The sequence below is a fragment of the Ciconia boyciana genome, chromosome 5 (assembly GCF_034638445.1).
Source record: "Ciconia boyciana chromosome 5, ASM3463844v1, whole genome shotgun sequence".
NCBI lineage: Eukaryota > Metazoa > Chordata > Aves > Ciconiiformes > Ciconiidae > Ciconia > Ciconia boyciana.
This window is the reverse complement of record NC_132938.1, coordinates 1,919,406-1,932,351: the sequence shown is the minus strand read 5'-3', so window position 1 is coordinate 1,932,351 and position 12,946 is coordinate 1,919,406. Positions and strand designations below refer to the sequence as shown.

Below are 12,946 nucleotides of genomic sequence, written 5' to 3'. Positions count from 1 at the left end.
CTTCGTGCAGTGGTTCCGGCACCGGCTCAGCGTGGTTGCTGCCGTCCGTGGTGGGACCGCCGGCGAGCAGCGAAATACCACGCTCAACTCTTCCTCCAGCATTAGAAATGAAAAGCATGGAGCTGGGAAAGCGGTAGCACATTAGTACTGTTTATTAGGACAGCAAATTGTGCCAGAAAAGACTACACACAACAGCTAATGATAACATTATGCACATTCACTTAGTAGCTAATTAATCTCTTCGACTTTCCTAATGTACAAAAAGGAGCCTTCGGTTTGCGAGAACAACCCAACCGTTTGCGTTTCTTATTTCCTATAATTGGGGAAGTGGAAGAAACGGGGAGCAAAAAAACCCACCACACACATCAAGTTGTTCACCTCAGCAGATAATAATAATGAGATGATCATCTCCTGTAGCATTTAATTAGAAATGTCGCAGTTAATTGATTTCTTGGATATGTTAATTAAGAAATAATGAGGACCAGGTTGCAGCAAAAGGTGCCAGCGAGAAGTTTTGAGTCCCTCCTGGAAGATGTGTCTGTTGGCTGCTCCCCGAGCCGGCCAGGGGACAACCAGGGGACGACCCTGGGGTTGTGTCACCCATGTCCTGAACCCACCCTTAAGCTCGGGCATGGCTCAGCTCCTTCCATTTTTTGCTTGTTGCTCATTTTTCTGCTCTGCAGCCCAGAGTGCGGGCAGGTGCCCAGGTCCCGGCAGGACGGGCAGCACTGGCAGGCAACGGGTCACCCCGTTTGCTGCCCGCCCCAGCGCCGCACATTGCTGGGCTGCGGGATGACCCGGCCGATGCTGGACTCTGCCACCCTGGGACAAGCGATGCTGGTAGATCTCAGGGTTGTACCCATGCCGTGGAGCTGAGAGATGTCGGGGGGTGTGTGTCCCCCCCTCGCTTCGGTCGGCTCCTCTTGAAGGGCTGTGATGGAGATCCGGAGCCTGGGGTGCCCTTCAGCCGTGCGGGGGGAGAGCGCGGGGCTGCCGGCGTGTTGCGGCAAGACCCCGACAGCCTTGAGCAAAGCTTTTTAGGGTACAAATAAGCTCGCCCGAGAAGCTGGCCCGGCTCTGGGAGCGTTCCCGGTGTCGGGTGTGCAGACGGTGGAGGCTTGAAGTGGTCCCGGTGGTGGTGGATACCCCCAGCCCTGGGTATCTCCCCGGGTCACTTTGGGAAACATCCACTTTCGGCTTTTTTTTTCCTCGTTTTTTTATGGTTTATTTTGCACCCAACATCCTCAGCTGCCCCTCCTCATGCAATCGCCCTCCGGCACCCGATCCGAATGCACCTTATAACCGCGTTAATGGCAAGTCCCGGGGGACACGGAGGGGAGGTCACCGGCCAGCACCGGCACGTCTTCCAGCGGTCCCTCCGCCGGACCTCCGCGGGCGTACGTACCTGGGCCGCCCGCGGGCACCCTGCCGCGCGCACCGCCTCTTTTTAACCTTCTTGATAGCGTTATCGGCCGTGACACTTTGTGTAACACTCGGATCTGTCTGCAATAAAAGAGTTTAAAAGACTCGGCGCTGTAGTCCGACCTCCGTGCGGCTGGTTCGGGCGAAGGACGATGTGGGTGGCGGGATTTAAAAGTCTCGTCTAAAAAGACGCGTTTCTTATGGGCTGGTTTTACAGGGGAGAAACTGCCAGGGATGGGGCTTTTCCCTGCAGCACGAGGGGATGTGGGGAGGGGGCTTTCCCAACAGCAGGAATTGTTATATTTGTGTGTGTCTGGGGGTATATATATTTTATAATATTATATATAATTATGATCTATTAAATAGAAAATAATACGAGCTATATATAATTTTATGTAATAAATACATAATATGTGAATATATATTATAAAATACGCAATTATCTAGAATTATCTAGTTATCTATAATTATCTATAATTATATAGAATATACAATATATATATATACATGCATTTTACAAAATACAATATATATACACATTATATACACATATATGTGTATATATGGTTTGCATGTATATATGTGTATAAGTGTGTAATATGGTATCTCTTCTATATAATTATTATATTTGAGTGTATATATATTTTATATTTTTTATATATATAAAAAATCATTACAAGCATCCTTTCCCCCACGCTCCGGCGAGATGTGGGAAGGACGCTCAACCTTCGTCCCCCGAGGACCCCCCCGCCCCCCAAGTCCCTCATTGCTGGGGGTCCCAGGAGTGCCCGGGGACCGGGGGGTCCCTTCGCCAGCCCCCGGCACCCCGTGTCTCGGGGTATCCCCGGGGGGATATTCCCGGGGGAGCGGGAGGGAAGCAGAGCTCTTTGGAGCCTCTCCCCGACATTCAATCCCCGGCGCAGGTGTGAAGCTCTGCCGGCCCCGAAGCCGCCGCATACCTCTCATACCTGCGGCCACCCCGGCAGTGGCCCCGCTCCACTGGGGACCCCCGAGGGAGACCCCCACCCTCATCCCCCCAGCACCCACTGCGATGGGGCCACCGAGCTCTCCTGGCTCCATCGCTCCCGTGGGACCCATCCCTCCCCGGTGCCACCCAGTCCCCCCCCGGTGCAAGAAGGACGCCGGGATCCCCGTGGCCGTTCGACCAGTGATGGGAGAGGGGGACGGTCCCCTTGTGCCCCCCCTCCACCGAGGCAACCAGACAGGTTTCCAGCGCATTTTGCTTTTTATTACCACGCAGTAACACACACTACAGCTGCTGACTACCTACGACAGGGAACGCACGCACACAGGCACAAAAATAAAAAGAATAAATTAAAATAAAACTGTGTAAAAAAAAAAAAAAACAAAACAAAAAAACAAAACCCAACAAAACAACGGAGAAAAGGAGGGAGGCGAAAAAAAGAAAAAGCGAAAAATAAAAAGGAAAATGAAAAAGGGGTTGGGGACATTGAGCTTCTAGGTAGGACGTTTTTATTTGATCTCATGGCTGACGGACGGCTTCCAGCGCAGAGGAGGATGCGCGGTCGCGTCCCGGGGCCGCGGGCGCCCTGGCAGCCCCCTCTTCCTCCTCGGCTCGGCGGCGGGAGCTTCCCGAAAAGCACCTCCGAGGGACGCCCCGGGCGGCGGGGGGGGACGGGGCGCGGGTCCCCGGTCAGGCCGGGCACCCCGGAGGAAAGGCAGTGGGCGGCGGTGGCGGCGGTGGCTTCGGCGACGTCCCTAGAGTTCGTTTGGCGATGCCGCCTGTGTCCCCCCTTCCTCCCCCGGGTTCCTCTCCATGGTGGCTGCACCAGGAGCCTGTCCCTGCCTTAGTCGTTGGAGGTGACGTCGATGTCTTCTCCGCTCGACTGCTTGGTGGCGAGGCGCCATCGGTTGATGTGGTGGGAACCTTTCTTCTTCTGATCCGAGTCGGGTCCTTCCTCCTCCAGCTTCTGCCGTTTGTATTTCGTCCGCCTGTTCTGGAACCACACTTTCACCTGGGGGAGAAGGAGAGACGGGCGCTCGCGGGGGTCCCGGCACAGCCAGCCCCGGCGAGGGATGGTGCTGCAACCAGGCAGCAAGCTCAGTTTTCCTCGGAGATCAGCAAAAAAGAAGTCCCTGGCCGCCCAGGAGCGCTCCCACGGCCACCCTGCCCTGCCTTGGTTTCCCCTCTGCCTGCGGCAAGTTGGGACGGGGGGCCCAGATGTGGTGGGTTGCAGGATGCGGGGTGCTGCCGCCTCCCAGCTCCGCTTTGCTGCACAGCCCGGCCTTGGGGAAACCCAAGAGGGGTGAAGGATGCTCAATCACACTTCAGGCACGGGGTCAGCAGGCACACGGGGACCCTCCTTACAGCACCACAACCCCGTGCCCGTCACCCTGGCGTCTGGGCTGCGCCCCGAGCGGCACAGCATGGCGGGAGCAGCTAAACCCAGCACCGTTTCATTTGGTCGCGGGTGTCAGGATGCCACGGGCACAGCGGCCGTGGCTCCAACGACCACGTGGGCCGACGCACAGAGCCATCCCCACGCCTCCAGCGAGGACCTGTGTCCCAGGGCCAGGGTGGCATCATTAGGCTTGGGCTGGACTGTGTATAACCAGGTGGCTAATTATAGCTAGATTATAATTACAATTATAGATCATTAATTTACCAAATTGAGGTTTCAGGAAACCTTTTCCACCATGACAGCGGTCAAACACTGTCCCAGGAGCCCAGAGAGGCAGCGGGGTCTCCATCCTTGGAGCTGACACCCTCCTCGCCTGCCCGAGGCCCCGAGCATCCTGCTCCGACCCCGCACACCCTCCATGCCAGTGCCGGGAGCATGGCCTGTGGTGCGGGCTGGACATGGCGGCATGGACACGGCGGTCGGTTTGGGATGCTGAAGCACCCATGTGGTCGGTGCTGTGGGATGCTGTGGGCACCCATGTGGCTGGCGATGCAGGATGCCGTGCAGCCAGGGATGCGGGATGCCGCAGGCAGGGATGCGGGATGCTGCAGGCATGGATGCGGGATGCTGCGGGCAGGGATGCGGGATGCTGCAGGCAGCGATGCAGGATGCTGCAGCCGTGGATGCGGGATGCTGCGGGCAGGGGTGCGGGATGCCGCAGGCAGCGGTGCGGGATGCCGCAGGCAGGGATGCAGGATGCTGTGGGCAGGGATGCGGGATGCCGCAGGCAGGGATGCGGGATGCTGCAGCCGGGGATGCGGGATGCTGCAGGCAGGGATGCGGGATGCTGCAGGCAGGGATGCGGGATGCTGCCCGGCGGCCCGGGCCCGCAGGACACTAGGTGCCGCTGCTCGGCTGCCGCTGCCAGCGCAGCACAGGCCAGGCTGAAGCATTTACCCGCTCGCAGGTGTTGCGGTGCCCGCAGCCCCTCCAGCAGCCGCTGCCGCACCTCGTCCCCTGGGACCGTCACCCCCTTTCCCCCTTCTCCTTCAGCATTAATTGCAAGCGACCCTTGCTTTCCGCTCTGGAGCCTTTCGCAGCGAGGCGAAGGCCAGCGTTCACTCCTCGCTGCATTCCCCAGGTGAGCAAAACCCTTGCAGGGTGCCGCGCAGCCAGCGCAGTACGAGCCCTTGACTTTCAGGCACGCTTAGTCTATGGAACCAGCTGCTTTATGGCACCGGTATATATTATAACACCCCCCCCCCCCGCCCTGGACTCAAACCATTTGCTTTCCTAGCTTTGGGGCATTTCTGGAACAATACGGAGCTGGCGCCTTTCATTCAACGACTGCAAAGCACTTTGCAAACTTTAATTAAAGCTCTCAGCCCTCTGGGAGCAGGGAAGTTGCCTTATCCCTAAATTATAGAAGGGGAAACTAAGGCATAAAGCAATTAAGATGCTTGAGTGAGGCTCTGTGGAAATCAGGGGTGGGTGTGAAGCGGCTCCGGCATGTAAAGCCTTTCCTCCTCTGGTTCAGCTCAGAGAAACCCAGCCGGGTACGGCCGTCTCCTGTGGGATGAGGCTCCCCTGCACTTCCCAACTGTTTCGGCTGCGGGAACGGGGATGTTTCCAGGCTGGATGGGCTCCCTGACCCCTCCAATACCATATCCCTCGCTCCAACGGGCCAGAAGCCACAATGAGAGAAGTGTGAGAACCTCACAGTGGGCAACTGGGGGATAAGCTGCCCCCTACGATGCCTCATCCTGACTCCGAGAGTAATTGGTTTAAACCCCCAAGCTCAGGGGGTTTTATCCCTTCCCAAACCCTCGCCGCATTAACCGTTGTCATGCCGGGTGTTTGTGCATCCGACTGGCGTGATGCTCATGGGGTCCCTGCCCGGCCACTCCCCGGGGCTGGCCCTGCCCTCCGGGGTCACCACCGTCCCCACGCTCCTGCTGCGGGATGGGGACGGTCCCTGGACGGCTCCTGCATCCCGGTCCTGCCTCTACACACAGCTCCCATCCACCGCTTTGCCTGCACACGTGATGTGCTCCCACCCGTGCAACACCCTGCGGGCCATCGCGTCCACCGGGAAATCACGCTCTGCTTCGGGGATGCCGACAGCACCCAGAGAAGCAGCTCTGCCCGAAAGGTGACGTTGCCATCACCAAGATGGGGACAATTAAAATCCGGTGGCTTCGTGTGTGGCTCCCCTGGACAACGGCCCTGTGACCCAAACCCTGCCGAAGGCTGAGGGCACGGGGATGGGTCTGAGCGGTGACCGAGAGGGACCAGCCCCGCCGTCACTTGGGGCCAGACGCAGTGACACCACTTCTGCCGTGCTGTCACCCAAATGTGCTACCACCTCGAAGGGCAGCGGAGCTCCCCAGGCATCAGCGCTGCACCCTCGCTTACGCCTGCAGTCCCAGCCAGGACTTTTCTTCTAAAGACACCCCAAAACTTTTAAGAGCTTATTTTTGGGGATGGTCCTCAGCAGGGGACCACTGCCAGTCCCAGCAGGCTCAGCCCCGACGGAGCGCAGGGTAGCCGGCACACCCAGCTTTGCAGCGCGGCCGCTCTCCGGCTGTATCTGGGACGTGCATCTTTCTCCTCCTGTGACTCCCAGGCATTCGCTCGGTTAATTATTACCGCTCCGGCCAGAGCGTCTGCGATGCCCGGCCGTCCCTGACCCACCGGCTGGGGCTGCTGTGCCTCCATCCCTGCACGCACGATGCCAGGAGGGGATGCCGGGATGTCGGGTGTCTCCATCATCGCCCCAAACCTCCTGCTGGCAGGAGCCAGGGTGAGGCCTTTGCTTTGGGAAGGCAGATTTGAGACTCCAAGTGGGGTTAGCACCACGCGCTGCCGGGGACGGAGAGGCTCTGCCCGGATGGGCAGGCTGCGTCGTGCAAAATTAACTCAGGGAAGTTATTTCCCAGCCCAGCGTGCTCCCCCGGGCGGTGAAGCAACCTGACGCCACCGGCGATGGGCACAGCGGCGTGACCGCCTGTGTCGCCCAGCCCGGCACGACCACGGCACACAGCGTGGTACCCCCACCTCCTCCCCGCTCCCCACCTACCCGGCACAGGCATCCCACCCCCGGCACGCCAGCCCCGGTGCACCCACGCCGCCTGGCACCCCCGCGGCACGCCGACCGCCCGGCTCGTTACGCCATCCGGCTCACGCACGCCGTGTCCCCCCCCCGCGTCATCCCGGTCACGCACAAACCCCACGGACGGCTCCTCTTGCGCAGGCCGCCCCGCGTCCCCTGCCGAACCCTCCCTACGCGTACTCCAGCCTGATCCCACTTCTCGACCGCTGGCGTTTGCTTTGGGACCCTGCGCTGCTGCGGGATTTTCTCCCATTCCCTTTTTTTTTTTTTTCCGTTGTTGCGTGGGCCTGTCTTATCCCAGACTAATGCAGCTGCTTGGTAGGAGAAAGGATGGGAAGGGGTTAAGCACGTCCACCCTTCCCCACCCTGTATCCCAAGGCATTTCCTGAGCGGGGCAGGTACCCCTACCCTTTTCACCTTCCCCCTGGGCTGCTCCAGGTGTTGCTCCCCGGCTGGGGGACCCGGAGCGGGCCCAGCCCAAAGAGCAAAGCTCCCTTTTCCGGGGGGAAAAGCGGCTGGGAAATAGGGCCAGGCCCAGCCATAACCGCCAGCCCCTTCTCGGAGCGGCTGCACCCACTCGGAAATAAGCAAGCAGACCCACCCGTGGGTTTGGACGTGGGGCTGGGTATCTGCACCGGCTGAAAACGTGCCTGTGTCACCCGGCGTCACGCTGGGGACGTGTGTCACGGAGGGCAGGGGGTGGTTTGCCACGGGAGGTTTGCGTGCGTGTCGGATTTGTCACTGGATATATAATAATAATAATAATGATAATAATAATAATGATAATAATAATAATGATAATAATAATAATGCCTTCTTTTGGCACAGCCACCGGTCAGGCTGGCTCTCGCACCCTGCCAGTCCCGCTACGTTGATGCCCATCCCGTATCACATCCCTCTGCACATTGGGGTTATTTCCCTCCCGGTAATTCAAAGAAAATTTTTTTAAAAGATTATTTTTCTAAAGCCGCAAAGCCGAAAGGGAAAAAGTCTTCCCTGCTGCCCCGCGGGCCCCCCTGCCAACTGCTGCTGCCTTCGGGGATGCTTTGCTGACACTCGCTGCCATCCCGCTCCCGAGCCTGATGCTCTTTCCCCCGGGAGCCGGCCCCGGCCCCACGAACGCCTCCCGCCCTGACCCGCACTCGCTCCCTGGCCGCAGGTGATGAATTACCCTGTGCCGAGCGGCTGCAGCAGCTTTCCAAAAACATGGAAATGCCGTACTACAAAATACGCTGCAGTGCGTAAAAAAAAATCTATCTATCTGTCTTGCCTCTTTCCATTTCTGAATCTCCCCCTGGATTTAGGGACGGATGCCGCTGCTTTTTCCCCAATAAATTGCAGTATTGCATTTAGGCTCAGGGCAATAATGCAAAATCCGAGGGAGTCGCTGAGCTCCCCCTCGGGCATCCGCAGCTGCCCCTTCCGCCCGGGCAAGTTGCTGTTTGTTCTTTGACCTTTGGGGTTTGGTATTTTTTTTTTTTCCCTTTAGATCATTTTCATCCTGGAGAGATGACAGAAGCAGCAAGGAACGGACCCGAGCTGGGGTGGCAGCTACTGCCGTGCCCTGCGAGCCGCAGGGCTGGGGGTCGGGAGAGCATCAGCATCAGGATACGAACAGCCTCTGGATTTTGTGGGCTCTGTCCATCCTCCCCGATACCCACACCTGCGGTTTCCTGCTGTCCCCGTGACAGTGACATTTTCCTCCTGGTAACTTCCCTCTCGCAGAGATGTATTTGGAGGTTTTGCTTGGCAGAGCCTCTGCAAGGATGAGCCAGGCGGGTACCGGGAACACCCACGGCTCCAGCTTTATTTTCCAATTGAATTAAAGGATAAAAATTAAATTAATCCAGAATATAGGCCAAACTACCTAGCCAGCATTTGGAGAAAACTTTCTCCATCGACTCAGTTACTGAATATGATGGGAAATAGCGTACCTTCGCCCGCAGCATTTGGGAATAGCTGCTCGCCAGGACACCGGGCTTGGACACGCACAGAGATGCTCAGCCCTGACTCCCCTGTTTTCCCCCAGCACCGTACGCTTTTCCGTTTCCCTTCCTCCCTACGGTCCTCCTGGGTCTCATCATTTCTAAATGCCTGGGAAATGTCTTTTCTAAAAAAATCAGAAAGTTGCAGCGGAAATAAATGCCCTTCGGCAGGCACCCATCGTTGCACCCATCCTGACTTTCAGGCACCGCGGTATTTGTGTACAACACCAAAAGAGCACAACTGAAGGGCGGTTTTGCAGCTCTCCGGGGAAGGGTCTCATCTGCTGCTCCTTTTTCCACTGGATTTTTAAAACCGTATATTGCTCTTGGGAAAAAAATACCCCAAGCAAACAAGACGTAACACCAGAAAATCACTCCGGAGAGCGGCACGACGCAAGACCTGCGTTCCCAGCCTCAAGCCCTGCTGGGCACGACTGTAACGACCAAATGCTGCGGCAAAAAAATCAAACCCCAAACCCACCCCGAGCCCACGCGAATCCGCGCGCTTCGGCCACCGATTCCATGCGGGATTCCTGGAGAAACCCAGCTGGGATTTCGCAAAGCGCAGCCCCAGCCCTGCACGGGGTCGGCACCGTCTCTGCCGCCCCATGCTGAGCTGCTCCCACCCGCGGACGGACGGACGGACGGTGGGACTGACGGCTGTGGGTTCGGCGGGTGGGTACCTGGGTCTCGGAGAGGCTGAGGCTGCTGGCCAGCTGCTTGCGCTCGGCGCCCACCACGTAGTGGTTCTTCTCGAAGGCCCGTTCCAGCCGCAGGAGCTGCGACGGCGAGAAGGCGGTGCGGATGCGCTTGGGCTTGCGGGCGAAGGGGCCGTGGAGGAGCAGGCTCTCCTGGGACACCTCGCTCCCTGCGGACAGAGTGCGGAGTCAGGGTCCCGCGCCAGCACCCCCAGCCCTGCAGCTCCCCCTCGGTGGGAGCGGGGGAGGATGTTGGGGAGACCCTCTTGCCCTGACACGTGGGGAGGACAGACAAGGAGATACTGGGGGGCCCTGGGCAGCTTCCCCGCCCCGAGCTTGCAGCATTCGCCCCCCCCCCCCCCCGAGCACCTCAGTGCTCACGGTGTGGCCGAGCTCCCTCCCCAGCTGCCCTCCATCCCATGGGGCGCCTGGACACGGGGGCAACGGGAGGGGAAGGGAAAGGAGAAAGAAAGAGAAAAACAGAGGGAAAGAGAGAAAAAGAAGATAAAAAAGAGCAGAAAGAGAGAGACAGCCTGAGAAAGTGGCAGGGAAAAAAAAGGGGGACAGAAAGGGAGAAGCAAGAAAGAAAGGAAGGAAAGAAGAAAGAAAGCAAGAAAGAAAGAAAAAGAAAAGTAAGACAGAAAGCAAGAAAGAAAAGCAAGAAAGAAAAGCAAGAAAGAAAAGCAAGAAAGAAAAGCAAGAGAAAGAAAGAAAAATAAAAAGAAAGAAAAAGAAAGAAAAAGAAAGAAAAAGAAAGAAAAAGAAAGAAAAAGAAAGAAAAAGAAAAAGAAAAAGAAAGAAAGAAAGAAAAGTAAGACAGAAAGGAAGACAAGAAAGAAAAGAAAGAGTGAAAGGGAGAAGGAAAGAAAGAAGGAAAGTGAGAAAGCAAGTAAGAAAAAGGAAGAAGGAAAGAAAGAAAGGAAGGAAGAAAAGACAGAAACGAAAGAAGAAAAGAAAGGAAAGAAAGAACGAAAGAAAGAAAGAAAGAAAAGAAAGAAGGAAAAGGAAGAAAGCAAAGAACGAAAAGAAGGGAAGAAAAGAACGAAAAGAAGGGAAGAAAAGAACGAAAAGGAAAGAGAGAAGGAAAAGGTGGAAAGAAACGAAAGAAAGGAGAAAAATGCCGAAGGGAAGGGCGAGACGGCAGCCGGCGGCCGGCTCCGGCGGGAAGGGCCGAGGCCGCGGGCGGAGGGGCCGGGCCGGGCCGGGCCGGGCGCGGCGCAGCCGGGGACCCGCGGAGGCAGCGGGCGGCGGCGGCTCGGGCGGGAGCGGGGCCGGGGCCGGGGCCGGGGCCGGGGCCGGGGCCGGGAGTGCCCCGGAGCCGCTCCCGGGCCGGGGCCGGGGCCGTGTCCCGGCGGGCCGGGGCCCCCGGGCGCCGCCGGCAGCGGCCGCGATCCCCGGCGGAGCCCGGAGCCAGGCGCGGGGCTGGTGCCCAGCAGATAACCCCAATGCGGGCCGGGCCGGGCCCCCGGGCACCGCGGCGGGGACAGCGAGGGGACGGGGCGGAGAGGAGAGGAGAGGAGAGGAGAGGAGAGGAGAGGAGAGAAGAGAAGAGAAGAGAAGAGAAGAGAAGAGAAGAGAAGAGAAGAGAAGAGAAGAGAAGAGAAGAGAAGAGAAGAGAAGAGAAGAGAAGAGAAGAGAAGAGAAGAGAAGAGAAGAGAAGGAAAAGAGAAGAGAAGGAAAAGAGAAGAGAAGGAAAAGAGAAGAGAAGGAAAGGAAAGGAAAGGAAAGGAAAGGAAAGGAAAGGAAAGGAAAGGAAAGGAAAGGAAAGGAAAGGAAAGGAAAGGAAAGGAAAGGAAAGGAAAGGAAAGGAAAGGAAAGGAAAGGAAAGGAAAGGAAAGGAAAGGAAAAAGGGACAGGACACAGATGGAGAAAGGAAAAGAAAGAGGAAAATAAGAAAGGGAGAGATAGAAAAGGAGAGAAAGAGAAGAAAGAGAAAGGAACGAGATAGAGACAGAGGAAAAGAAACAGAAGACAAGAAAAAAGAAAAGAAAGAAAAAGAAAGAAGAGAAAGAAGAGAGAGAGAGAAGGAAAGAAAAGAGAAAGAGAAAGAAGGAAAGAGAAGGAAAAGCGAGAAAAGCCATAAAATCAAACAAGATCTCGCTGCGCAGCCCAGAGCCCCCGCAATCTTCCCCTTCGTTCCCGAGATGCAGGATCCCAACCGCTCGGCTCCCGGCCGCGGAGCCGCGCAGGGAGGCGGCAGCGCCGGTCCCGGCCCCGGCAGCCCCGCGGTGCCCGGCCGGGACCCGCTCCGGCCCCCCCGCCCCCCGGCGAATGAGCCCAGCACCGGCCGTGCAAACGCGCCGAGCGTGCAAACGCGCTCCGGCACCGGGTGTGCAAGCGCACCGAGCACGCAACTGCACCGAGCACCGGGTCGTGCAAACGCACTCCGGCACCGGGTGCGCAAGGGCACCGAGCGCGCACACGCACCGAGCGCCGGGTGCTCAAATGCACCGAGCGCGCACACGCACCGAGCGCCGGGTGTGCAAGGGCGCTCGGCACCCGCGTGCAAGCGCCCGGAGCGCCGGCCGCGCCTGCAGGCACCGCAGCAACAGGTTTTGCCTCCGGGTCTCCCCCGGCCTCCCCCGTTAACCGGCCCCGGGGCGGGGGGACGCGGCCGGCCGGAGCCGGAGCCGGAGCCGGAGCCGGAGCCGGAGCCGGAGCCGGAGCCGGGCAGGGCGGGCGGCAGCCCTCGCTCCGCGCCCCCTCCGCGCCCCGGGAGGCGGCGGCGCCGGCCGGCCGCGCCCGCAGCTCACCTTGGAAGCGGTGCCCGAAGAAGCGGTTCCGCAGCACCCAGGGGTAGAAGTTGAGCGGGTCGCGGTGCTGCGGCCCGAAGAAGGAGTGGGGGTGCGGCAGCGCCGAGCCCCCCAGCTGGTGGGGCCCGACGGGCAGCGCCGGGTGCCCCACGGCCTCGGGGAAGACGAGCTCGGCGCTGCCGTAGAGGGCCCGGCCGGCGGCGGCGGCGGCGGCGGCGGCGCCCTGGAAGCCGGGGGCGAAGGCGGCGGCGTCGGCGGCGGGGCCGGGGCCGGGGTAGGCGAGGGCGGCGGGGCGCGGGGGCTCCTCGGGGCCGAGGTGGGTGTCCTTGCCCACCAGAGACTCGATGGTGAAGCAGCGCTTCGCAGACGGCTGGAACATGGTTTGAGCCGGGAGGAGGGGGGGGGCCGGAGCGGGGCTGTTCCTCCGGCTGCGCGCGTGTGTGTGTGTGTGCGTGTGCAAGAAACCTCCCCCCGGGCAGCGCACACGCACACACACACACACACACACACACACACACGCACACGCACCGCACACACACGGCGCGCACACGCCCCGCCGCCCACCCGCGGGCGCCCACGCACCCGCAAGCCC

General features: G+C 59.0%; 1 protein-coding gene across 1 annotated transcript; it reads right to left on the bottom strand.

Annotated features, from left to right (window-relative positions):
- Positions 1 to 2,939: 2,939 nt before the first annotated feature.
- On the bottom strand, positions 2,940 to 12,733 carry EMX1 (empty spiracles homeobox 1). The gene is made up of 3 exons (XM_072862622.1): positions 12,355 to 12,733; positions 9,587 to 9,771; positions 2,940 to 3,419 (listed from the first exon to the last, which is right to left on the bottom strand). Exons 1-3 carry the CDS (start codon positions 12,731 to 12,733, stop codon positions 3,252 to 3,254), a joined length of 732 nt encoding a protein of 243 aa, XP_072718723.1. The 3' UTR covers positions 2,940 to 3,251.
- Between the last annotated feature and the right edge of the window lie 213 nt (positions 12,734 to 12,946).

Bases quoted from the DNA above. Each gene is read 5' to 3' on its own strand.
- EMX1 (XM_072862622.1), bottom strand. From the start codon at position 12,733: ATGTTCCAGCCGTCTGCGAAGCGCTGCTTCACCATCGAGTCTCTGGTG. The intron at 9,772-12,354 runs GTGAGCTGCGGG...CTCTGTCCGCAG, and splicing joins CTTCGGGCACCGCTTCCAAG to GGAGCGAGGTGTCCCAGGAG. The intron at 3,420-9,586 runs GTACCCACCCGC...CTTCTCCCCCAG, and splicing joins TCAGCCTCTCCGAGACCCAG to GTGAAAGTGTGGTTCCAGAA.